A 25,482-nucleotide genomic window follows, 5' to 3' on the forward strand; every position below is an offset into this window, starting at 1 on the left:
TATCAGGGATCCAAACCAGGACCTCACATGCCAGGCAAGCACTTTACCACTAGCCACATCCCCAGGCCCCAGGTTTGGAAAGGAGCAAACAAGACCAAGAAAAACCAAGTGACTTAGTTAACAGCAAGTTAGGGGGCAGGCCAGGCATGCAAACCAGATCTCCTGGTTCCCATGGTCGATTCTCTACCCAGGTGCCTCCCAAGTATTAGCAGATAAGCCATTCAACTCACCACCCGAAGAACTCACAGTCAGGACCTGGCTATCTCTCCAGCGGTGAATATGCTGTCCTGTTCCCTTGGCAAGTCACTCCCTACAACAGCTCTTCCTAACTCACTGTGGCTCTCTGCAGTGAGAGAGAGCTGGATAGCTATTCCAATCAGAGTACAGTCTCTTAATGGGAGAACTGACCCACAACAGTCCCTCAGTCAGGCAAGCTAGAGTCCCTGAGGAAAGCCCAGAGGGGTTTCTGCTCCATGCAGGCCCTAAACTCCACAGGCCCTGATTGCACACAGGATGCTGACCCAGGCTGGGGGCCAGAGATGAATCAAACTCCACCCCAGTAGCTCACAGTCCAGGAGAGGAGATAAGCCAGGCACAAAAGTAACTATAAAATAAGGCAGACAGTGATAAGAGCCACAGAGATAAACTGCAGTGGGGTTCAGAGCAGCAAGAGGAGTCTGGCTTGGGTGCGAGGAATGATTCAGAGAAGAGAGTATTGACCACCTTTTCCCCTGAGATGCAGGGTGGGGGATCTGGGGGAGCACGGCTGCTACCCCAACAGTTCTGCTGACTCCTAGAGACAGGGGAGGAGCTGGCAGTGGACAAAGAAAGATGCTCCTGAAGCATCCAGATTCAGGCAGGGAGGGGGAAGGTAGGCCACAGTGTTTCGGAGATAAGGAGGGGTGGGGGAGGAGGAGCCTAGGATTTCTATGCAGGAGCAGCAAGTCCCTTGAAAGGGGACAATGCTAGAGGACCTGCCTTGGAATGGCATCAGTGTGGCAGGCACTGTGTTTACTTGGGATTTCCATTTAGGATGTGGGGTGGGGATCAGTGCACATTGAGGAAGGGGGACACTAAAGTTTCCCTCTCAGGCCGCCCCCAAACCCCACCACTGATAAGAAAGGATGCAGGGTGGTGGAAGAGGAAGCTGCCGGCCCGAGGATGAGCAGGCACCTCCCAGTAAGGCGGGAGAGAGAGACACAGCCCATCCTGGGGTCCTCGACGCCCACCCAGCCAGGGCCGGGAAGAAGCCCGCGGAAACCGAGCCTCCGGGCTGCCGGCTCGCGCCTCCCCGGGTGCGGGGCCCGGCGCTGCGCACGCACCTGCCCCCGGGCTGCCGCGACACCTGCCCCGGGGCGGGGATCGCCCTTACGCCGCCCGGCCGTGGCCCCGGGTCTCGGCAACGCGCCGGGCCGCGGGTCCCCTCGCCACGCCCTCCGCCGCCCAGCCTCGGCCTCCGCCGGGCGCTTCGGGCTCCCGCGGGCCGCACGGCCGCCCTCCGCCCCGGCCCGGCGGTCACTCACCCGCCCGCAGCCGCCGCTAGTCCCTCCGATCGCGCTGGGCCGCCGCCACCTCACGCCGCCGCCGGGGCAGCGCGGGCCCCGCGGCCCCGGCCCGGCCGGCTGCGCCCCACGGCCCCGCGCGCCCCCGCCGCCGGCTGGCCCTGGGCGAGCGGCCGGGCGGCGGGCATGCTCCGGGCCGTCGGGGCGCCGCTGCTCCGGGGGCCGCGCGGCCGACTGTCCGCGCCCCGCTGCGCCTCAGCCGCCGCTGCCCGCGCGCGCAGCTCGCATTCCCCCACTCGCCGAGGCGCGGCGCCTCCTCCGGCCGCGCGGGGGAGCGGCGCGGGGCGTCCCTCCGGGCCCGGCCGCTGCCGCCGGAAGAACCCGGCTCGCCGGGGCGCCCGAGTGTCGCGGAGCGGCGGCTCCTAACAGCTCGCCTTTGAAAACGACGCTCCGGAATCGGTGGCGAAGCGGGGAGCCGCCGGCGAGGCCGCCCGGGCACTGGGATGGGGGCGCGGGCCGGAGGCGGCCGGGCGAAGCCCCACCTGCGTGCTGGGCTGCGGACCCGGACCCACGCCAACCTGCGCCGGGTCCTCCCCAAGACCCCAGCAGGCCCGGGGCGCCTGCGGGCCATCAGCACGGGACAGCCATCGCCGGGGAGGATGCTCGGAGCCCTGGTCCCCACCTGCGAAAGGAGCTGGGCGAGGCGCAGAGGCAGCTTGCCCCTGGTGTTCCATCCCGACAGGCCTCCGCCTGGCACATGGAGAGACCAACAGGGTGCTTGGGTGAGACTGACAGGAAAACAGGAAGTGTGCATTTAGGTTGAGCTAGGACAGACCGTTTGCCAAAACCTGAAGTCATGGAACTTAGTGGAGCCATCACTTAGTATCACCTTATGTGGCCTAGAGAGTGTGGAATACTTCCCTGGAAGGGCAAGCATAAGATGAAAATAAAGAGGTCCAAGCTGGGCACGGTGGCCGCACGGTGGCCCCACAGTGGCTCATGCCTGTAATCCCACTGACTGGGAACTCAGAAGGCTGAGGTAGGGAGATGCAAGTTCCAGGATGGCCTCAGAAAATAAGTGAAGCCCTAGCAAGTTAGTGAGATCCTGTCTGAAAAAATAAAAAGGGCTGGAAATGTTCAGGCATAAAGAGCCCATGGGTTCAATCCCCAGTATTCCCCCCAACAAAATTAAAAATAAGGGATATGTTGAGACAAAGTAAAGGAGTGCCAACCACACAGGCTATTCATCCCTCTGGGTTGTGGGCAGATGCTCAACCTGAAAGGGCCAGGAGAGCCACCACTGCCCTCCCATCCAAGGTGAGTAAAGGTGTTCCATCAAATACTGCCCCCTCAGTTCCTTCCCTCCATCAGTCTGCCCTACGGTGCAATAAGATTGATTTCTGGAACATTTCCAGGGTGAGGCTCTTTGAAACTTTGCTCTGTTAAGTCAGTAGGAACTGAGCTCCGAGACAGAACATCATTGTAGCATTTTATTAAAACGTTCCCCAGCATTGAGAACTAAACCTAGGGCCCAGCAAGTTAGGCAAGCATTTTACCACTGTGCTACAGTCCCCATTATAACTTTTTTTTTTCAGTGCTGGGGATTGAACCTGGGGCTTTACATATGCTAGGCAAATGCTTTATTACTGAGCTACACCCTAGTCCCCGCTGTAGCATTTTGATGACTATACACAAATGAGGTAACTTCAAGGACTTATATATGCCTGAGACTTTAAAAACACCATTAAAAACTATCTCAGCCAGGCATGGGGGCACACACCTGAATCCCAGCAACTGGGAGACTGAAGCAGGAGGATCACAAGTTCAAGGCCAGCTTCAGTAATCTAGTGAGACCCTCTCAAAATATAAAAAAGGGCTAGAGAGGGCTGGGGTTGTGGCTCAGTGGTACAGCCCTTGCCTAAAAAGTGTGAGGCACTGGGCTCAAATCTCAACACTACATACAAGTAAATAAAAAAATAAATGTCTATTTACAACGAAAATATATATATTTAAAGGGGGGGGGCTTGGGATATAGCTCTGTAGTAAGAATCCCTGGGTTCAGTTCCCAGTACCGCCAAAGTAGGTATGAATAAATACACTAATACCATAAGACAGTTCACATCCACAAATATTTATTAAATGTCCATATGTGCCATATTTGAGAAGACGACATGATCCCTGGTCTCGTGGAGCTTGATGACTCATTACTCCAACGTTTGACTAGATTTAAAGCAACTGCAACAAGCACTGTCATCTTCTACCCATCAGAGCACTATATGTGAAGCATTTTTTTCACATTATTGGTCACTGTGAAATTGTTAAATACATAATTGTCCTTGAAATCTATAGTCATAGTGACAACATGGTACACAACGTCCAGCAAGTGCAAATTTATGGCTTGATTCCTCATAGAGCTGAGGTCTCTACTGAGATAAAGCACAAATCAGATGAGAAAAGGCTTAGAAACAGGCCCTAAGAATACTGGTATCTTTTAATACATTATCAAACCAGAGCTCTTGACAGGGCAGGAAATTATTTCCAGCAAAATTGTGCAATATAATCAGTTTAGTGAGACCCAAAAAGTCTCATAACCAGACATATTTCACTTATGACAAATATGATTTACCTTTATGATTCCTAAAGGGCTCTAGATGTACATCTATTTTTAATTAATTATTTTATTATTTTTTTTTTTAGTACCGGGGATTGAACCCAGGGGCACTTAGCCACCGAGTTAATATCCCCAGCCCTTTTTATATTTTATTTAGAGACAAGATCTCACTAAGTTGCTGAGGCTGGCTTTGAATGTGTGAGCCTCCTGCCTCAGCCTCCCCGGACGCTGGGATTACAGGTGTGCACCACTATACCCAGCTTTTTTTTTTTTTTTTTTTGAGACTGAGTTTCACCATGTTGCCCAGGTTGGTCTTGAACTCCTGGACTCAAGTGATCCTCCCACCTCCCAAGTAGCTGGGACTACAGGTGTGAGCCACCACACCCAGCTACATTTATTTTTTAAAGCTTGGTTCTCAGACATGCAGAGCAAATAAACATTAAAATTTAGTAAAAACTGTTATTATTTAAAAATTAAAAGGATGAAATGTCTAATTTTATTACATATAAACCTTTCATTTTATTTTTTTTTCTTTAAACCTTTCATTTTATTACATATAAACCTTTCATCTATACATGTAATAAAATGTTCCGAATTCAAACAGCATTCACCAAATCACCTGGCTTTCCTGGAATTTATTTTATTTTATTTTTTTAGTCTTTTTTTTTAAAGGGAGAGAGAGAATTTTTTTAATATTTATTTTTTTTTAGTTCTCGGCGGACACATCTTTGTTGGTATGTGGTGCTGAGGATCGAACCCGGGCCGCATGCATGCCAGGCGAGTGCGCTACCGCTTGAGCCACATCCCCAGCCCCGCTTTCCTGGAATTTAAAAGGCATACACTTTCTGGTTGGTTATCAATTTCCAAGTGGTCATCTCTAAATTTTTTTTTAAGGTGGACACAATATCTTTATTTTACATTTATGTGGTGCATGCTAGGGGAGCGCGCTATCACTTGAGCCACATCCCCAGCCCCCTCTCTAAATCTTTAGGGGCCCAGTGGCTGGTACTTCCTTCACATGGTCCTGTTCAAGGCCACCCCATCACCTGCAGAGGTCTACTCATGGAACACTTGAAGGAAAAGTTATTTTTATTGCAGTGGCAATAACTTTTAGGAAAACAGTCTGTATTTTTTTCCTAAATTCCCAAATCACCAATTTTATTAAGATCAAACTACTGTCTGAACTAACATTTGATAGGTTATCCATTTTAAATTTTTTAATCATTAAGAACAACAAAACCCACGCCAGAGGAACGTTCCTTTAGACTCCAAGAAAATCCACGTTTTCATGCAAAGGGTATAGGGTCTTGATTTAACATTGAGCAGCCATTTTAAATGTTAACTGCCATCCTACAAGATATTTTCACTTTCCTGTACTTCCTCTTACCTGAACTCCCCACCCCCACCCCCTAGGTAGTGACCTACCCCATGGTACCATAACCCTAAGCCAATCTCAGAAGGACACGACCCCTTTGCTCTGGAAAGCCCCATGATGCCATCAACCTAAACCAATCCCATGCCATTCCCACCTGCCTAGCCCTGAACCTATCCCACAGTGCCATAGCTCCAACTCCAAACCCCAACCTCACAAAAGCTGAACCCCCAAACATCTCGGGGCCTCTCTCCTCTCTATAGAAAGACGGCCTTTATTTGTCAGCTTTGAGAAATAAAGCTTTGTGTGGATCTCTGCCTGGTCTCTTCCCTTCATTTCTTACTCGATTTCTTACTTGCCCTTCTCTCGCTTTCTCACTTTCTTTTCAAGGAGCAAGACCATCTTAGACCCCCCAACAGAAATGCCAACCGAAGATGTATTTTTTTTTTAGGTCATTGCTTTGGATATAATCCTATTTAAAAGAAATGGTGGAGTTCACCTGTAATCCTAGTGACTCAGGAGGCTGAGGCAGGAGGATTGAAAGTTGGAGGCCAGCCTGAGCAATTTAGAGACCCTGTCTCAAAACAAAGTATAAAGGGCTGGGTGGGATGTAGCTCAGTTGTAGAGAACCAACTGGTTTAATCCCCAATATCACAAAACAAAACAAAAAACCCTTTTTTGGCTTGTGGTTGAGGCTCAGTGGTAGAGCACTTGCCTAGCACGTGTGAGGCACTGAGTTCAATTCCTAGTATCACGGGGGGTGGGGTAGGGGGGTTGGGGGGGGAGCAAAAGCAACTGTTCCCTTAAAACCCCACTTAACTCATACTGAATCTAAAGGTATTATTTATGCACACTTATTAAGCACCAGGTCCTTGACAGAATCTTCATTAATGAAAGGGATCCTATCAGCTGGGGAAAGCAGACCTGAGCCAGGGTGTGACCCTGGTCTGCCTGGCTCCAAGTCTCCCCTCTCCAACCCCTGTGCCCAGCTGTGCACTGCCTCAGCTTGGCTGTGAGCTATAGTTGCTCCAGCTCCAGCTGGAGATGTGGCCAGGAGCCACTGCTGGCTCCTGTGGATAGGCTCTGTATGGGGAAGAAAAGGGCAAAACTGGACCTCAGGAGAGGTGACTTGCCATTTGCATTTTAGAAGGCACTTCCCAGAAGTGGAAGGTTCACTTTGGTTTTTCACTGAAACACAGCCCCAGCAACAAAAATAGTTTACCTCCCTGGGGTAATAATGGATGCTCTTTAAGACTGCCACCTTTCCTACCTTAGGCCCACGTGTGTTCCCCTGGAGCATTCCTAAGATATTCATCACCTAGGGAAAGACAGCTATAAGAATTTCCCTGGGGTCCCTTCTTTACAGCTATGAAAAAAAAAAGAATAAATTTTTTTTAAATAATTGATAGTTCCAATCTATTACACACTTCAAAAATGAAAGCATATGCTTTCGGAGAGGCACAGAAGATGTTTTGATGGAGCTTAATGCCTTTTTTGGAATAAGCCAATTATAGGCTACTCAGAAGATAACTCCTTGGCAAGGAATGACAACTTCCTTACTCTTAAGAATGTAGTAGTCTTTACAATAAAAGTAGGGGACAGGGCTTGGGTTGTGGCTCAGTGGTAGAATGCTTTCCTAGCATGTGTGAGGAACTGGGTTCAATCCTCAGCACCACATGTAAATAAATAAATATCCATCAACAACAACAAAAATTTTTTTAAAGTAGGGGACAATGAAATATTCTACCAATTTTTTTATTTTTTTGAGTGTGTGTGGGGGGGAGATACAAGGGAATGAAGCCAGGGGTGTTTAACCACTGAGCCACATCCCCAGCCCTTTTTTTATTTATATATATTTTGAGGCAGAGTCTCACTAAATTGCTTTAGTGTCTCACTAAATTGCTGAGGCTGGCTTTGAACTTTGCAATCCTCATGTCTCAGCCCCCCATGCTGCTGGGATTACAAGCATGCATCACTGCCCCGTTTTAGTTAGTTTTGAATGTCATATATACACACACACTAAAGGGAATATCACCAATAAAGCCAACACCTTTACTAGGTTTACACCCAAGCTGTTAAAATGAACTTCTTCTTTACTATTAACTAGAAGTTTGGGGTGGGGGGGCTAGAAGACAAAATCAAGAAGGAAGGCACTTGATTCTATTGATAAGTAATTCTGATTAGCTCAAAGTCTTCAACTGGTTGCAGAAGCTGAGTGCAAAAGTTCAGGTGCTCCGTCACAAGGGTCTTTCTTCCTGCCTAAGAATCCCCACAGGGAGAAGGGAGCAGGGATGTGGGCCTAGCCCTGGAGATCAGACAGGTGATGCGCCTGGAGATCAGACAGGTGATGTGGGGTGAAAGGTGCTCAACAACCACTGGAGATCCTGCAGGAAGGCATGCATACCTTGAGGAGTCATTGAGTGGAACTGGTGCACTGTAAATACATATTTTTAAGAGCCACATAAGGGGGGGAAAACGCTCAAAAGCAAACCAGGATTTAGAACCTGAGCACTGCCAGTGGGAATCAGTTCTGTTTACCAACTAAATATATGTCCCTGTGTCTAATCAGTCTATTTACCAACTCATGCTGAGCTTGAATGTGTGGGCACTAGGTCTGACTGGCCAGCAAAAACTTTGGAGGTTAAGCAGTGCCATCCTAACCTGCTGCTGCCCACAGGCTGCTTCTGAACCAGGAAGCACTGCCCAGACAGTGGGCTGCAGCCCTCTAGCCAGGTCAAGCAACGGCAGCAGGTTCTGTTGACACATTCCCTGTCCACAAACAGGCAGAACACTGGTCCAAACCTTGGGATCTTGAAGCACAGACAACTGGAGTATTTGCTTTTCCTTCTGGCATGGGTGGAGGAGGTGGAGAGGGGTGAAAAGGCCTGGAAGATAACTGACTGGCAGCCGAAGTCACCTGCTGTAAGGAAACCAGGGTCCCACTGGCTCCTCGTGGGGTGACACAGATGGCTAGGGTATGTCCCTGTGTCTCATCAAGGCTTTACCCATGCCTTTCTTGTCCAGGGGATACAAGTCAGATTAGAATGGGGAGCAGAGGCCTACAGCTCTCCAATTGCTTTTTCAAAGTACTATACATGAGACAAAATTAGAGAATTATATCCCTCTGTTTATTTCCTTATAAACAATAAGGTTTTAGGGAAATAAAATGACTAATATTTATGGAGCCTTCAAAACTTTCCAATAATCCAGTATTACTATCTGATAGTTACTTTAAAACATGTTTCCAATAGGACTTGTATCATCATTTTTTGTAAACCTCCACACCACTGAAAGGTATGCTAAAATGTATTTAGCATGTGTTAGTCTGTCGTTATGGAAGCTGTTAAGCATTTATTTTTATAAAAAAATGAGTTATATTTACAATGTAGAACAAGTTTATAAAACTGGTGTGCAAAGTTCATTGTAAAAGGACAACACTATTTGTTTAGAAACAAGCTGCCTGCCCTGTTTACATTTCCTTATTCTCGATATAAATTGAAGATATACTATTTAAAAATAATGCTTTTTAAATAGTAAAATATAGAAGAGATTCCTGAGCATAACAAAAATATCTTGAAAATATGTGGCCATCTGAAGTATAAAATAGCAGGTGTAAGAATAGCATGATTGTAAAACTACTGTTTGAAGGCTTAGAAACAGTACAAAATAGCTCGCCTCTTCTGAGTGCATAATTATACATTAGTGCAAACAAAATGTCTCAAAATTTAATGGCTACAAATCTCAAAGATTTGCAGAGGTGCGCAAAACATGGAACTTCTTTAGTGTCATTCGAACCGAGCCCAGTTCTCGGTTGATCCTTTCCAAACGATCTTCCAAGGCTTCCTAGGTGAAAATAATGGGGAAAGAGTAATGAGAATTCTACATCACCTTTGTTGGTTCTATTATTACCACAAAACTGACCTTTCTTGTAGCAAAAGAGCTAATATAAACATTAAGATTGCAGATTATTTTGCTTTCAACACAAATCGTCTTATTGATTTATTTTAAACTAAACAATATGAATAGGCTTCTCAACCCTTTAAAATAACTGCTGCCCTTTATAATAGTCTCAACATGTCTGGCACATTCAGTATATGGAAATTACAGAAATAGCAGGAGAGCCAACCAGAAAGGGATACTGCTTTGTGACAAAATGAGAACAGTACAAGAGCAGGGTATATGAGATCAGTGCTGTATCCCACTTACACAAAATCAAATAGCTTTCTTTAGACAAAAATTTCTAAGTTAAAAAGGAAAAAAACAGCATCGTGGGGTAGCACATGCCTGTAATCCCAGCAGCTCAGGAGGATCGCAAGTTCAAAGCCAGAGTGGTAAGAGCCCTGGGTTCAGTCCTCAGTACCAAAAAAATAAAAATATAAATAAATAAATAAATTGGGCTGGGGAAATAGTGGTAAAGCATTCTGGGTTCAATTCCTGATACCAAAAACAAAAAACAAAACCTGATTTAACTATTATTTAATTTAAACACGTAAAATACATTTTCTGTATATAGGCACACTTTATTTTATTTTTTTTTTATTGTTGGTCGTTCAAAACATTACATAGTTCTTAATATATCATATTTCACAGTTTGATTCAAGTGGGTTATGAACTCCCATTTTTACCCCGTATACAGACTACTGTATCACATCAGTTACACTTCCATTGATTTACATATTGCCCTTCTAGTGTCTGATGTATTCTGCTGTCTATCCTATTCTCTACTCTCCCCCATCCCCTCCCCTCCCCTCCCCTTTTCTCTCTCTACCCCCTCTACTGTAAATCATTTCTTCCACTTGTATTATTCTTCTCTTACCCCTCCTTTCCTCTTATATGTAATTTTGTATAACCCTGAGGAACACCTTCCATTTCCATGCGATTTCCCTTCTCACTCCCTTTCCCTCCCACCTCTCATCCCTGTTTAATGTTAATCTTCTTCTCAAGCTCTTCGTCCCTACCCTGTCCTTGGTTACTCCCCTTATATCAAAGAATTCATTTGGCATTTGTTTTTTAAGGATTGGCTAGCTTCACTTAGCATAATCTGCTCTAATGCCATCCATTTCCCTCCAAATTCTATGGTTTTGTCATTTTTTAATGCAGAGTAATACTCCATTGTGTATAAATGCCACATTTTTTTTTATCCATTCATCTATTGAAGGGCATCTAGGTTGGTTCCACAATCTTGCTATCGTGAATTGATAGGCACACTTTAAAAAAAATAAAAACAGAATCAAACTTAAATCAAATTAATATTTCAAAATATCTTTCATTTGAACTTTCTTGCCATGTTATCAAATATATTTATTGGGGGGACAGTGGAGAATGGGATAGACAGCAGAATACATCAGTCACTAGAAAGGCAATTTGTAAATCAATGGAAATGTAACTGATGTGATGTATACGGGGTAAAAATGGGAGTTCATAACCCACTTGAATCAATCTGTGAAATATGGTATATTAAGAACTATGTAATGTTTTGAACAACCAACAATAAAATAATTAAAAAATAAATAAATAAATAAATAATATATATTTCTACAATACCCTTTTAAATTAATAAACACTATTCCATCACTGATAATATATAAAACCAGGAATTTTTTAAAAAGTTTTAATAGAAATTTAGGTTGCTCAGAATTTTTAATCCCATAAATAAGATTGCAATACATTTCTTCTTCTTTTTTTGGGTACCATGGATTGAACCCAAGTGCATTCTACCACTGAGCCAAACACCAACCCTTTTTATGTTTATTTTGAGACAGGGCCTCGAGATAAGTTGCTGAGGCTGGCTCTGAACTTGTAATCCTTCTGCTTCAGCCTCCTGAGTCACTGGGATTCATAGGCATGTACCACCACGCCTGGAACAATATATTTCTTAAACATTTCTCTTTGCAGTATCTGTAAATACTGCCTTAGGAATCATCCCCAGAAGTAAAAAAGTGTTAGGTTTGAAGAAATGTAAAATTCTGAGGGTTTGGATATATGTCAAATTGTATTCCAGAAGGTTTGAGACAATTTCTACTTCTACCTGCTGTGTATGGAAATAAGCTTTTATACATCTAAGAATTCATTTTCTAAAAAATTCCTGCTAATAAACGAAGCACAGTGGTGCACGTCTATAATCCCAGCAGCTTGGGGGATTGAGGCAGGAGGATCGCAAGTTCAAAGCCAGCCTCAGCAAAAGGAAGGCATTAAGTAACTCAGTGAGACCCTGTCTCTAAATAAAATACAAAATAGAGCTGGAGATGTAGTTCAGTGGTTGAGTGCCCCTGAGTTAAATCCCTGGTACCACTGCCCAAAAAATTCCTGCTAATAAAAAGTTGATGTCTTTGTTTAAATGTGTACCGTTCTTATTCATTTGTGAAGCTGAACATTTCTCATCTCTTTTTTCATTTATGAATCATGTGAACATCTTCAGACCCTTTTTTTGCTATCATTTGTTTTTAGTGGATTGAAGCAGCACTGACATGCATGCACAAAAACTAATGCCCTTTAAATCTTATTTTAAGAGCCAGAAATAACTTACAATGTTCATTATATAAAAATCTATTAAGTATTTCAGATTGGTTTACTAGAGTATCCAGTTTTCCTTCTGCATTCCTACTAAACTATTTTGAGAGTTTCCTATATTGATTCTTATAAATTATTCAATAAAAAATTTCCGAATATTAAAAAAATGAAAAAAAAATGGAAGGTAGAGTACAAGCCCTAGAAAAAGTCCTATTTTCTTTGGTTCTTTCTGGTATCATAGATCAGACTGAAAATGAACTTTAACTGAAGTTAAGGCACTGGAAAGCAATAAGAGATATATACTTGCTGTCATGTATACAACATTACTAAAAGCAGATTTTTTAAAATGTCTCATCATTTCATAATTCTCTTTGAAAAGATGTACAGAAGCCACAATGCCTGCACTACCTCCTGCCTGGTAATGGAATCAGAGCTCTTTCTCTAGCTCTTTGCCCTTTTTAACCTCTAAGGTCATTCCAACTGCAAAAATGCAGCTTTTCCCAAGCTTACCACACAGGAAGGGCTTAAAAAAAAATGTCAGATATGGGCAGAGATGGGATGGCAAACAGAAAATGAGACTTAACATAAGGGCATGAGCTTAACAATGTGAAATCTGTTCAAAGGTGCTCACTGGACTGGGGAAGGTAGCTCAGGGTTAGGGCACTTGCCTAGCATGGAAGAGGCCCTAGGTTCCATCTTCAACACCGGAAAAAAAAAATGTAAAAAAAACATAAAACACTGCCATTTGTTCCCAAGTTATAATGACATGAACACCATTTTCCTTAAGCCTAAAGGTAAAATCAGTTTTCACTCCTAAAAGCTAGCATGTAAAGCCCGCACACAGTTAGTTATAAAATGACTATAACCACCAAGAAGGGTCACACTGCTTCAGTGTGCCCTGAGTTTACTGCCCTGGATAAGTGGAGCACCAACTAGCACTAAGCCTCTAACGCAGAGTCCAGCCAGACATCCCACCTGATTTAATCTTGTCTGCAGAGTGATTCTTCCTCCAGGAGAAGGCATTCGGTTTAGTGCTGCCTCAATCTGTTAACACAAAAAATTTAAATAAAAACAAAATTATTCTAATTACTGGAGAGGTTTATGACATAGAATGGAAGGAAAAGACTTCAGCCTTATATTTTCTTCTTGTCCACTGTGGCTTAATGTGAGTTTCCTCTGTCATCAATTATATTTCTAGTATATGACCTTCAGTACTGGGGTAATTCCCTGGGTAGGGGCTGACTCAATAATTCCCTTCTAACTAGTTCTTAGACATAAGCACTTAGTTCAGAGAAATTTTTTTTTAAATATTTTTGTTAATTTTACCTGGTCCTTTTCTTTTGTAAGTTCATCAAAAAATCGTTCCGTTTCAGCTAGGGTCCTAATTTTTGCCGTATACTCAAAATCATTACCCTGTGGTGTTACTGAAACAGGCTTACACTGTTCATAGCTAACTGACTTATTCTTCTCCCAGGCCGATCTCACAGATGCTTTCTTCATTCCATTTGGCAAGGATTCAGAGCAAGAGTTATGATTACCATGGTTGTCAGTGGCATTTTCTAAATATCTTTTTTCTGTCAGAAAACAAAGAAATTTCTTATCAATTTTCCCAAAAGCGAGCATACATAGTACTCAGTGCTTCTTCTCAAAGGAACTCTACAAGCCTTACTCTTAATTTGTCAACTCTCAAGCTTCCCTAAGTGAAGGGAATTTCCCTTAAGCAAATGCTACATAAATGTAACTGGACTTCAAGTAAACTCAAAGCAACCAAAAAAGTTTAAAAACTAAACAAAACTCATCACATTCTAGTGAACATAAACCAACCCTGAACAGTTAACATTCTGAGGGCCTACACAAGTGATTTCATCATATATATTATCTTACTCCAAACTCAAATACAATGAGAAAAAAGAAAAAAAATTACCCAAAGCCTAAGTTGCTTATAAATTATAGAGTTTAAAAGTAAAGAGAATAACTGGAAAGTACAGCCCTGGTAATTAAACATTAACATCCCCATATCTCAGCGTCACAACTTTCCAATGAGAATAACAGCACTGACATAACAATATGAAGCATCACGAATGCTTGCTTTTAGAGACCCTGGAGTAGAAAATATGTGAGCATAGGATATCACGAGACAATATTTAGAACTTGAAAAGATACTGGACTCTTGGAAAAAATGACTACCCCCATAGGTAATAATTTTGTGGGAAAAGATACCTTTTGAGTCATCTAGAGGAACAAACTGGAGCTGTTTTCTTGGATTATTTCGTTGTAATGTGGACACAGGAACAGTATCTAAATCATCCAAAAGCATATCAAATCTATTGAATGAAGCAAGTTACTTGTGAGAAAAAAATGTTAACTAATTTTCCCTATCTCCACTAGAAAGATGAGCTGGTATCCAGTTAAGTCACATATTTATATCGTTTCTTCTTTTAAAAAAAGCTGGTCACGTGATCTTCTAAAACTGAAATCAAATATTTATTTTCGTTTTTGGTCCTGGGGATTGAACCCAGGGGTGCTCTACCACTGAGCTACATCCGTAGCCCTTTTTATTTTTTTTATTTTGAGACAGGGTCTTTCTGAGTTCCTGAGGTTGGACTAGAACTTATGATCCTCCTGCCTCAGCCTCCTGAGTAGCTGGGACCACGGGCATGTACCACCATTCCTGTTTCAAATAATTATTTTTTAACACAAATTATGTTTACTTACTAGAGCTGGGCATGGTGACACATGCCTATAATCCCAGCATCTCTGGAGGCTTAGGCAGGAGGATCGTGAATTCAAAGCCAAACTCAGAAACTTAGCGAGACTCTGTCTCTAAATAAAATATAAAAAAGGGCTGGGGATGTGGGCCAGTGGTTATGTACCTCCAGATTCAATCCCCAGGACTCTCCCCCTCCCCCCCAAAATATATATATATATATGTATATATATTTACTTATTAGAGACTTAAAGCACTTACCCAAACATTATGTAATTTCATCCCCAACCCCACCGGTACTGAGGATTAAACCCAGGAGCACTTTACCACTGAGCCCACATCCCCAACACTTTTTGAGACAGGGTCTCACTAAGTTGCTTAGGGCCTTATTAAGTTGCTGCAGCTGGCCTTGAACTTGAGATCCTCCTGCCTCAGTTTCCTGAGTCACTGGGATCAAAGGCATGTGCCACTGTACCCAGCTATGTCATCTCATTTTATAACGGTGTTAAATAAGCAGGGTCGGTATCGTTATTACCATTTATTAAGAAGAAAAAACTGAGGTTCAGTGTGCTTAAGTGACCTCCCGAGACCTTATGGACCAGAAGGCAAGGTCCTCCCCTCCCCAAGGTCTGCCCCTATCATGGAAAGGACAGTTGCTCAGGAGCAGGTGAACTTGTATCTGGCGCCAAGGCCATCCTTGTGCAGCCCATGTTCTAACTCAAATGGTTCAAAAGTTTCCCTGTGTCATAAAACCTTTTCAGAAAAAAAAAAAAAAAAAAAAAAAAAACTTGTCCTACATCCAAAAGCTGCATGGGATGCTGAGGTGGTACTAAAAAGTCTAGCAGAAGCAAGTTTACATGGTTAAGAACTGTTTCCTCACACTGTAGTGTTTTATTTTTACTATGACTTTGATGTAAATGATTTAAACCCACAGAACTCCCACTGGTAACTGAAAAATTACTGATAGCCAGAGGCATAAGTTGACATTTTAAAAATCAGTAATGTATGTTCTATTCCAGTTTTGAAGAACTTACCTAATTGGATTGCTTTCGTTTTTGCTAAGTAGATGACTAAATCCTGGAGATAAATTTTCTTTAGGGGATCGCTTTGGACTATAAGCCACAGTCACTGGTGTTAACATAATCTCTCTTTTTGCTAAAAAAGAAAACAGAGAAAATATTCTTTTCCTTTAACATGCATTATGTTAGCAGAACAAAGTTTTTCAGCAGATGACTTTTTCCTAATTTTAAAAAGAATACAATTTCATTGTAAAACTTCCTGAGAGATAAACAAGAATACAAAAAATTAAAAAAAAATAACCTATAACCCTGACATCTAGAGGGAACCCCTGTTGATGTTTGAGTAAAGCAGAGTACAACATTAGTGCTCTGGTTCCAAGCTGGTTGCCCAGGGTTTTCCAGGTGGACTAAACTAAGATGGGAAAGCAATGCAGAGCAAACACCCCCACAACAACCGCATGGCACTGTGAGGACAAGTCCTCAGCTGTCGTGAGGGAGAAACTGAGCACAGAAATCCAATGCCTCAATTTTAAAACAAACCTGTAAATGGCCAAGAAGAGGTGACTGATCCCAAGTAATTGAGGTCAAATATATCAGAGCACTTTCTGTTTTTAGACTAGCATGAACTGATTTGTTGGAATGAATTTTTAATAACTGTCTACTACCATCAAAATCTTTGAAGTGGTATCCATTGCAAACAATTTATTGGACAGACAAAAATATCTCACTTAAACTTTAAGAGGGGCTGGGGTTGTGGCTCAGTGGTAGAGCATGGTTCGATCCTCAGCAACACATAAAAATAAATAAATAAAATAAAGGTATTATGTCTAACTACAACTAAAAAAATATTTTAAAAAAATAAAAAATAAAATAAATAAACTTTAAGAGATTTCTTTTTTTGTGAAAGTTCATTTTTAAAATTCTAATTAGTTATACATGACAATAAAATGCATTTTGACACATCATATATAAGTGGAGTATTAACTTCTCATTCATCTGGCTGTACATGATGTGGAGTTGCACAGGTCATGTAATCATATATGCACATAGGATGATAATGTCTAATTCATTCTACTATCATTCCTACCCCCCAGGCCCCCTCCCCTCCCCTCACTCCCCTCTAACTAACTAAATAAACTTGAGATTTCTTAAGTGATGCTGGCAATATCTGTGCAACCAGACAATTTTACTTATTAAAAATGATTGTGTTTAGACATCAGGTGCCCAGGGCACTCTACCATTAGGAAATAGCACACATAACTCAGACATCACTCTCTCCAGCCCAAGAGACACACATGTCTAATCCTTACTTGGAGTACTGGATTTACGATTTGAAGGTGGTAAAGATGATGATCTCTGTGAAGCAGAATTCTGTCTCTTTTGTCTCTGCTGAGCACATTTCTCTGGGGAAGGATTTGCATTGACTGAAGATTCAGTTTGCCGAGAATTCACTAATTCTGTAGCAGACAAATGTGAGGGGAAAAAAAAAAAATCAGATCAAACCTGTTTTCAGTTACCTGCCTTTATCACAGATGTCACCCTGCACAAGGCCTTCACTGAGTACATGCCCTGCTCACAGCGCCTCTTCTCACCATCACAGCTGTGACAGTTATTAGTAAATGCACCACTATGATAGAAAAGGACTGATGAAGAAAAACATGGGAGTTAATACTGAATTCACTCTGGCTTCCTGTTTACAACTGGAATTCAAGGTGAATTTTCAGGAGTTTATTTTAGGAAGTAGGTTACTAATTTATTTACTAGGAGACATTGCTGTGGGATGCAACACCAAAGACGCAAGGCGTGCAGCGGGCCTCAGCACAGGTAGCTAGAGAAACACTAGTGACCTAGAACTGTGAAAACGTACAGCATTAGAGACCCTTCTCATCCTTCTTACAAATGCTCAATAACTAAGAAAGGGAAGAAATAATAGGAAACATTACACCTCACTTTGAAAATACTAAATGTCTGACACAATTTTCTAGTGCATGCATGCAAGACAAAGGTATGTAGACATTTTTCAAGCATCCTTAAGAAGGCCACATTAGGGCTGGGTATAGCTCAGTGGGAAATCACCTGCCTAGCATGCATGAGGCCCTGAGTTCCATCCCTTATACTACCCCCCTCCAAAAAAAAGAATGCCACATAAGCCTTTTTAATAATCAAAACATAATATGCAATTTGCTTTATATAAAAAGCACATGTTATGCCAGGACTGTGATAAATTATTAAATAGGAGATTCAATTATCTATGAAGTGGGGCTGAAGCAGCAGTTTCATAATTTGAATAATACTTCACAGTATTAATTCAAGAATTTAATTTTAAAGAAGGTAATATAATGGGGGAAAAGGGACAATACTTAAATCAATCTGTCTGTTAAACAAGGAATAAACTAAACACTTACTACTTGAGGTATCCTCTTTCTCTGTCTGTGTCCCCCAATTTTTAAGTATCTTTTCTTCATCAAGTTCTTTTAATGCTTTCATGATTGGTGTGTCTGAAGTCTCTCTTTGTTTTTTAATCAAGAAGCTTGTTGGTGAACTTCCAGGAGAAGAATCCTTTTCAGGAGGAGAATAATACCTTAAATAATAATTGTAATTATAAGTGCTATGGACTGAATACCTGTATGTATCTGCCTCACCCCCAAATGTACAGGTTGAAATTCTAATCTTAAGTGATGGCACTTAGGAGTGAAGCTTTGGGGGAGGCAATTAGGCCTAGATGAAGTCACAAGAGTGGTACCTTCATGATGGGATTAATACCCTCATTTAAAAAAGAGAAGGAAACACGACAGCACTCTCCCTGGCCAACACCAACGGCAGGCTATGTGCAGACGCCCATGGGAAGAAGGCCCTCTCCAAGCCTCTGATATGCTGCTCTCTGATCTTGCCCTTGCAGCCCCCAGAACTAGAGAAATAAACGTTCTAAATTCTTGAGTAGATCAAGCGAGGTCTATACACAGTTCTGAGTCGTTAATGGAGTAACAGGAGAGCAGACAATTATACTGCACAAGGAGTACATATGCTTTTTAAAAACATTTTTTAGTTGTAAATGGACACAATTCCTGTATTTATTTATCTTTATGTGGTGCTGAGGATAAAACCCAGTGCCTCACGTGGGCTAGGCAAGTGCTGTTCCACTGAGCTACAATCTCAGCCATGAGGTTTCATGCTTTATAATGAAAATGCTTAAAACTGATCGTGCATATATTGCTTCCCAATCCTTTAACATCCTGCACATTCAGAAATACATTTGTCTAGCACCCTGAGGGACAGGGCTGAGCTTATTCATGGGGGCTTGATCTCTGGATCTCTTGTCAGAACCTGCAAGCCCATGCTGTGTCCCTGAGCACAGGCAGGGAATCACTGCAGAGCCAAGGAAGAAAAATTAGCCTAGCAAAGTAAGATTAAAAACTAGGTCATTGAAATTAAGACATTAAAGAACCAAAGAGTTGGCTCTTGGGCTAGGGATGTAGCTCAGTGGTGGAGCTCTTGCCCAGCATGCTCAAGGCCCTGTATTCCATCCCTACCACTGCAAAAGGGATGGGGGTGGGGGAGAGATGGCTCTTTGTAGCTTTCTGAACATGTAAAGGCAACCAAGTCTCTAAGAAAACATAACATTTGTAAATGGGCCTTGTGACAGTTATTTTACCCAGGAACACAGGTTCCCTCCAGCTGATTATCCACCTTCCTGTCCTGGATGTCCAGAGGCTGGCCAGTGAAGATGGAATACTCTGCGCCTGGTATCAGCCATTTCCGCCTGCTGACATCTGAGGTTGCCAGCGTGCTATCAGAACAAGAAACACTGAGAGGTTTGCACTTGGCTTTAGACCACACTTCAACTTAGACTGCACAAATGTCGATCTGCTTTCAGGCTGTATCACATATTTGTACAATGACTTAAAAACCACATGTAATAATCTATTTTAGATACATGAATTCTATTTTATGATTTTAAGATTTGGGTTTCTGTTACTCTTGTATATTCCTGAATTGCAGTTAAGATTCAGGTACTCAGAGCTCTCAACCGCCCTTGGCTGCCTCCTAGCACACCCCACAGCCTCTATTCCCCTGCAGCAATCAAGGTAAGGAGATAAAGCAGAGTGTCCCTGTTCCTTCAGACCAATGCTGTTCAATTGAATTTTCTACAAAACCAGAAATGTTCTCTTTTGCACCATTCAGTACAGCAGCCACAAATCACATGCTGCTACTGAGCACCTGAAGAGTGGCCAGTGAGACCTAGGAGCTAATTTAAAATGTTAACTTTAGCTGGGCACAGTGATACAACATGACCTCAATTCCAGCGACTTGGGAGAGTGAGGAAGAAGGATCTCCAGTTCAAGGCCAGCCTCACCAACTTAGCTAGACCCTGTCTCAAAATAAAAGGCAAAGTGCCCTTGGATGCAACCCCCAACAACCTCCCCCAAGAAAAGTTAATTTAATCAATTTCAATAGTCACATGTAGCCATCAGCACAACTGTACTGAGCAGCACACACGGTTCTAGATTATAACTGTCTCTGTGTTATCATGAAAAACCTGCTTGTCTGAGGTTCACACCTTTATATGTTAACCTCAAGCCCTTTGCTAGACTTTGAACCTGTCCCATCTGCTCCACACCTACTGCTGCCCTCACACTAGGTGACTTCAGGAGCTGTCCTTGAGTTGATTTTTTGCAGGGTGAAAGAGAGAAGTTTAATTTCATTTTGCTACATATGGATTTCCAGTTTTTCCAGCACCATCTGTTGAATAGGGTATCTTTCCTCCAAAGAATGTTTCTGGTGCCTTTGTCAGTGGTTTGACCCTCTCTTAATCATGCACTTTGGAGGACATCACTGGACTTTGTTGTCACCAGAGACCACACCCCCCCAGAAAATACCAACACTCCAGACTCCTAACCTGGGCATCACTGCAGCACTGGCCCCCAGCCCTAGACTCCTTCCTATTCGCCACTCCTCCCAGCTCCTCTGTGTCTGCTCTGGAGTCCACGTGATTACTCAGGGCCTTGACTTCCTGCCCCTTGCACCTTCCATCACACCATCTGACTGGCAGCAAATCCACCCTTCTAAGTGAAGGTGAGCTCATTTCCAATCCACACCTCCACAGCTGAGCGCTGCTGGAAGTCACCACTGTGCAGATGCACTATTGCCATCTCAGCTGGACCACTGGCACATGCTGGCCACATGCCTTTCTGTCATCAGTGAGTTCTAGGCCTCCAAGGTGACTCTTTACACCGTCCTTGTCTCCACCTACCTCAAAACTCCCAGCCTTCAGCCCCCTGACAACCTCAGGCCCAACTTCAAGGAGAAAACAAACCCTGAGACAAGAGCACCCTCTCACTCTTCCTCTCTGCCCTTTCACAGCAACAGGAGTTACCTCTTACCTGTTTCCCTGTCAATACTCAGTCAGTGCCAGGAGCCTAACCCAGGGTCTTCAGCATGCCAGCAAGCACTGCCACCGAGTCACTGGGACTGAACCAGGCGCTCTGCCCTGAGCTACATCCCAACCTCTTTATTGTTGTTTATTTTGAGTCAGGTTCTCACTAAGTTGCCCAGGCTGGTCTAGACCTTAGTATTCTTCTGCCTCAGGCTCCTGAGTCACTGGAATAATAGGCATGTGCCAACAAGCCTGGATCCTCCTATGTTTAAATTAAGAAATACTCATTTGATATGAGGACGCTGATCCTTAATGGGGATGGTGGGGGGGAGCATGGGAGGAATGGAGGAACTTTAGATAGGGCAAAGGGGAGGGAGGGAAAGCTGGTGGAATGAGATGGACATCATTACCCTAAGTACATGTATGAAGGAACGAATGGTGACTCTACTTTGTGTACAACCAGAGACATGAAAATTGTGCTCTATATGTATGACTTGAAATGCACTGTTGTCATAGATAACAAATTAGAACAAATAAACAAATAAAAAAAGAATTTCTGCAGCCAAAAAAAAAAAAAAGAAATACTCAAACATTCTTAGAAAATTACAAAGAATACTACACAACAAGCACCCACCTACCCACTCTCAGTTTCAACAGATGCTAAGATCTTGCCATATTTGTTTTTCATTGTAAGACATAAGATTTTTTATATATAGCTGCATTTAAATAAGGGCATAATGTATACATTCTTTTAACACTGCTCTTTCTACTCACCATTATGTTTGTGATTTATCCATGTTTATATGTATAGCTTTATCATTTTACTCACTTATCTACAGTATGAATGCAAGCTATTTATCCTCTTTCCTGGCTATGACAGTTTAGTTTCTAATATATCACCATTCAACAATGCTACAATTAACACATGTAAAAACTGATCTAAGGTAAATAATTAAGAACGGAAATGTGCTGGGATGGGATTGTGGCTCAGTGGTAGACTGCCTGCTTAGCATGTGTGAAGCACTGGGTTTGATCCTCAGCACCACACATAAATAAATAGGTAAAGTAAAGATACATCAACAACTAATAAAAATATTTTTAAAAAAGAATGGAAATGTGCTGCATTTCTATACATAAGTGATGAATCTACTACAAGAGAAATTAGAACTGAGACTCTGTGCATAATAGAAGAAAAAGTAGGCCCAAATCTTCATCATGTCAGCTTAGGACCTGACTTCCCTAACAAGACTCCTACAATCAAGAATCAATAAATATCCCATTCACAATAGCTGTGAAAAAAAAAATTAAATACCTGGAATAATAGGCATGTGCCAAAAAGCCTGGATTTATTTAGATTTATTTATTTATTTATATTTATTCAAATCTAAAAAAAAAAAAAGAGGTGAAAGACCTCTACAATGAAAACTACAGAACACTAAAGAAATTTAAGAAGACCTTTGAAGATGGAAACATCTCCCATGCTCTTGGATAGGCAGAATTAATATAGTCAAAATGGCCATACTACTGTTATACAGATTTAATGCAATTCCTATTAAAATCTTAATGACATTCTTCATAGAACTAGAAAAAAGTAATCATGAAATTCATTTGGAAAAATAAGAGACCCAGAATAGCCAAAGAAATCCTTAGCAAGAAGAATGAAGCAGGAGGCATCACAATATAAGAACTTAAACTATACTAAAGAGCAATAGTAACAAAAACGGCATGGTATTGGCACCAAAATAGACATGTAGACCAATGGTACAGAATAGAAGATAAAGAGATAAACCCACACAATTATGGTTATCTCATACTAGACAAAGGCACCAGAAACATTCTTTGGAGGAAAGATACCCTATTCAACAGATGGTGCTGGAAAAACTGGAAATCCATATGTAGCAAAATGAAATTAAACTTCTCTCTTTCACCCTGCAAAAAATCAACTCAAAGTGGATCAAAGACTTAGGCACTAGAACAGAGACCCTGTGCATAATAGAAAAAAAAAAAAGTAGGCCCAAATCTTCATCATGTTGGCTTGAAACCTGACTTTCTTAACAAAACTCCTAAAGCGCAAGAAGTAAAATCAAGAATCAATAAATAACCCAATCAATAAATGGGCTAAGGAACTGAACAGGCATTTCACAGAAAAAATACAATCGATCAACAAACATATGAAAAAATATTCATCATCTCTAGCAATCAAAGAAATGCAAATCAAAGCTACTCTAAGATTTTTTATCACTCCAATCAGAATTGCAATCATCAAAAATACAGGCAACAATAAATGTTGGCGAAGATGTGAGCAAAAAGTACACTCACACATTGCTGGTAGGACTGCAAATTGATGCAACCACTATGGAAAGAAGTATAGAGATTCCCCAGAAAACTTGAAACGGAACCACCCACTCCTTGATTTATACCCAAAGGACTTAAAATCAGCATACTACAGTGATACAGCCACATTGATGTTTATAGCAGCTCAATTCACAATAGCCAAACTATGGAATCAATCTAGATACCTTTCAAGATATGAATGGATAACGAAAATGTGGTACATATACACAATGAAATATTACTCGGCCTTAAAGAAGAATGAAATTATGGCATTTACAGGTAAATGGATGGAACTAGAGACTATCATGCTAAGTGAGATAAGCCAATCCCCCCCCAAAAAACAAAGAAGATGTTTTCTCTGATCAGCAGATGTGATCCATAGTGGGTGGGGGATAGGGAAGAATGAGAGAACTTCGGATTGTGCAGAGGAGAGTAAGGGGAGGAGTGGGATTGTAGGATGAGGAGGACAGTAGAATGCAACACACATCATTACCCTATATGCATGTATAATTACACTACTGGTGTGACACTGCACCATGTACAGCCAAAGGATGGAGAAGTTGTGCTCCATTTGTGTACAATGTGTCAAAATGCAACCACTACAGAAAACCTAATGTCATGTGTAACTAATTAGAATAAAAAAAAAGAATAGAAATATGGAATTTGGGGTGTATACATCCTCTTCACTCTTCCTGGCTATTGTCAATCACTCTCCAGATGAGTTACACTGACATCCAGTCAACCACTAGTTTGAGTTCCTATTTCTTCACATCTCTGCCAGACTTTGGGATGATCAGGTTGTACATCTGGCCAGTCTATTGACAAGGACCCTACCCTATTACTGTTCCAATTTGTACTTTCCTCCCTATTCATCACAATGTGCATCTCTTCACTTCTATTAGCCATTTAGGTTTCTATTTCTGTAAATTGCTTATTGATATTCTTTTACCATTTTTTTTACTGAGGAGGTTATATTTTTCCTATTAGGCTGTAAAAATTCTTTTATATTTGAATGCTCATTCTTTATTGATTCCTGTTCACTTAATAAAATATTGCAAGCATGCATAGACATGCAGGTAATACTCACACAATGGCCATCCAATATTATGAAATCTTATTATTTGTTACATATCCTTTAGATTTTTTTTTCCAGCTCTAGGGATTGCACACAGGATCTCATACATGCTAGGCAAATGCTTTACCTTGAGCTACATCCCCAGTTCCTATCCTTTTATTTTTGAGACAGGGTCTCCCTAAGTTGTCCAAGCTGGCCTTGAACTTGAGATTCTCCTGCCTTACCTTAGTAGCTGAAATAGCAGGGATGCACCTATACTTGGTCCCTTTACATGTTTACATAGAGAGACACTACAGATAAAATTAAAGCCCCTGGGGACCCCCTACAAAGTCATTCTTTCATTCCTCAAAAAAAAAAAAAAAACATTTATTACTAAATGTGTGCTCAGCATGTTTTGATACTTTTACTACATTTGTGTGAACCCGTAAGATACACACAGAGCTGTACACATGCTAAAGACACAAAAACAAGGCTGCAGATATAGCTCAGTGGTAGAGTGACTGCCTAGGAACACGTGTATCCTCAGTTGGACTTGTATCAACCTCAAAAAGAAAAACATCATAGCTATTCAACCTTGGTGCAGTTGTGCAAAAGCAACTACAATCAATAAATGAATGATCTTGCTTACATTCCAATGAAAACTTATTTACAGACACTGACATTTGAATTCCATAAATTTTTCACATATCATGAAATATTTTTTCCAAACATTTAAAATGTACAAACTATTCTTCAGGATTCGGCCTGAAGATTGTAGTTTGCCAACCTCTGTCACATGGTATAGTGTCATCTATAAATATATTACAACACATGGATATTCCAGGTGTTGGACATTTAGATTGTTTTCATTCACTTTTTAATACACTTCAAATGGGTTTGACTTCTATCACTCCTTCCCGAATCTAGGCATTAGCAGCCTCTACCTTACAAATCCAATAGATGCCGTCAGTCCTCACACTGCTGAACCTCTGGGCAGCA

At 41.9% G+C, this 25,482-nt stretch overlaps 2 protein-coding genes and 1 long non-coding RNA gene across 16 annotated transcripts in view; all 3 read right to left on the bottom strand.

The window, feature by feature from the left end:
* Positions 1–1,756, bottom strand: part of PITPNM2 (phosphatidylinositol transfer protein membrane associated 2) — a 124,898-nt gene extending 123,142 nt beyond the window's left edge. For 3 of the 7 annotated variants that reach the window (XM_081287056.1, XM_081287053.1, XM_081287051.1), the window contains exon 1: positions 1,524–1,754. The gene's annotated coding sequence lies outside the window, so the exon portion shown is untranslated. Of the gene's footprint in view, positions 1–1,523 lie in introns of all 7 variants that reach the window. The other 4 variants (XM_081287055.1, XM_081287054.1, XM_081287052.1 and 1 more) reach the window with 3 other exon arrangements.
* A 2,289-nt stretch (positions 1,757–4,045) lies between these two features.
* LOC308645297 lies at positions 4,046–4,796 on the bottom strand. Its single transcript, XR_014021177.1, has 3 exons — positions 4,676–4,796; positions 4,160–4,624; positions 4,046–4,128 (listed from the first exon to the last, which is right to left on the bottom strand). It is a non-coding gene; the product is annotated as an uncharacterized lncRNA (long non-coding RNA).
* Positions 4,797–4,939: 143 nt separating this feature from the next.
* MPHOSPH9 (M-phase phosphoprotein 9) overlaps positions 4,940–25,482 on the bottom strand; it is a 57,416-nt gene continuing 36,873 nt past the window's right edge. For 5 of the 8 annotated variants that reach the window (XM_081284623.1, XM_081284619.1, XM_081284617.1 and 2 more), the window contains 8 exons: positions 19,374–19,508; positions 18,127–18,302; positions 17,032–17,178; positions 15,737–15,857; positions 14,216–14,319; positions 13,322–13,569; positions 12,971–13,039; positions 4,940–9,328 (listed from right to left, as the gene is read on the bottom strand). In XM_081284623.1, coding sequence (XP_081140749.1) covers positions 9,227–9,328; positions 12,971–13,039; positions 13,322–13,569; positions 14,216–14,319; positions 15,737–15,857; positions 17,032–17,178; positions 18,127–18,302; positions 19,374–19,508 — 1,102 coding nt within the window. In that variant the 3' untranslated portion in view covers positions 4,940–9,226. Of the gene's footprint in view, positions 9,329–12,970; positions 13,040–13,321; positions 13,570–14,215; positions 14,320–15,736; positions 15,858–17,031; positions 17,179–18,126; positions 18,303–19,373; positions 19,509–25,482 lie in introns of those variants that run through there. The other 3 variants (XR_014020881.1, XM_081284620.1, XM_081284621.1) reach the window with 3 other exon arrangements.

Source organism: Spermophilus citellus (assembly GCF_964194105.1).
Source record: "Spermophilus citellus genome assembly, chromosome: 3".
In the NCBI taxonomy this organism is placed as follows: domain Eukaryota; kingdom Metazoa; phylum Chordata; class Mammalia; order Rodentia; family Sciuridae; genus Spermophilus; species Spermophilus citellus.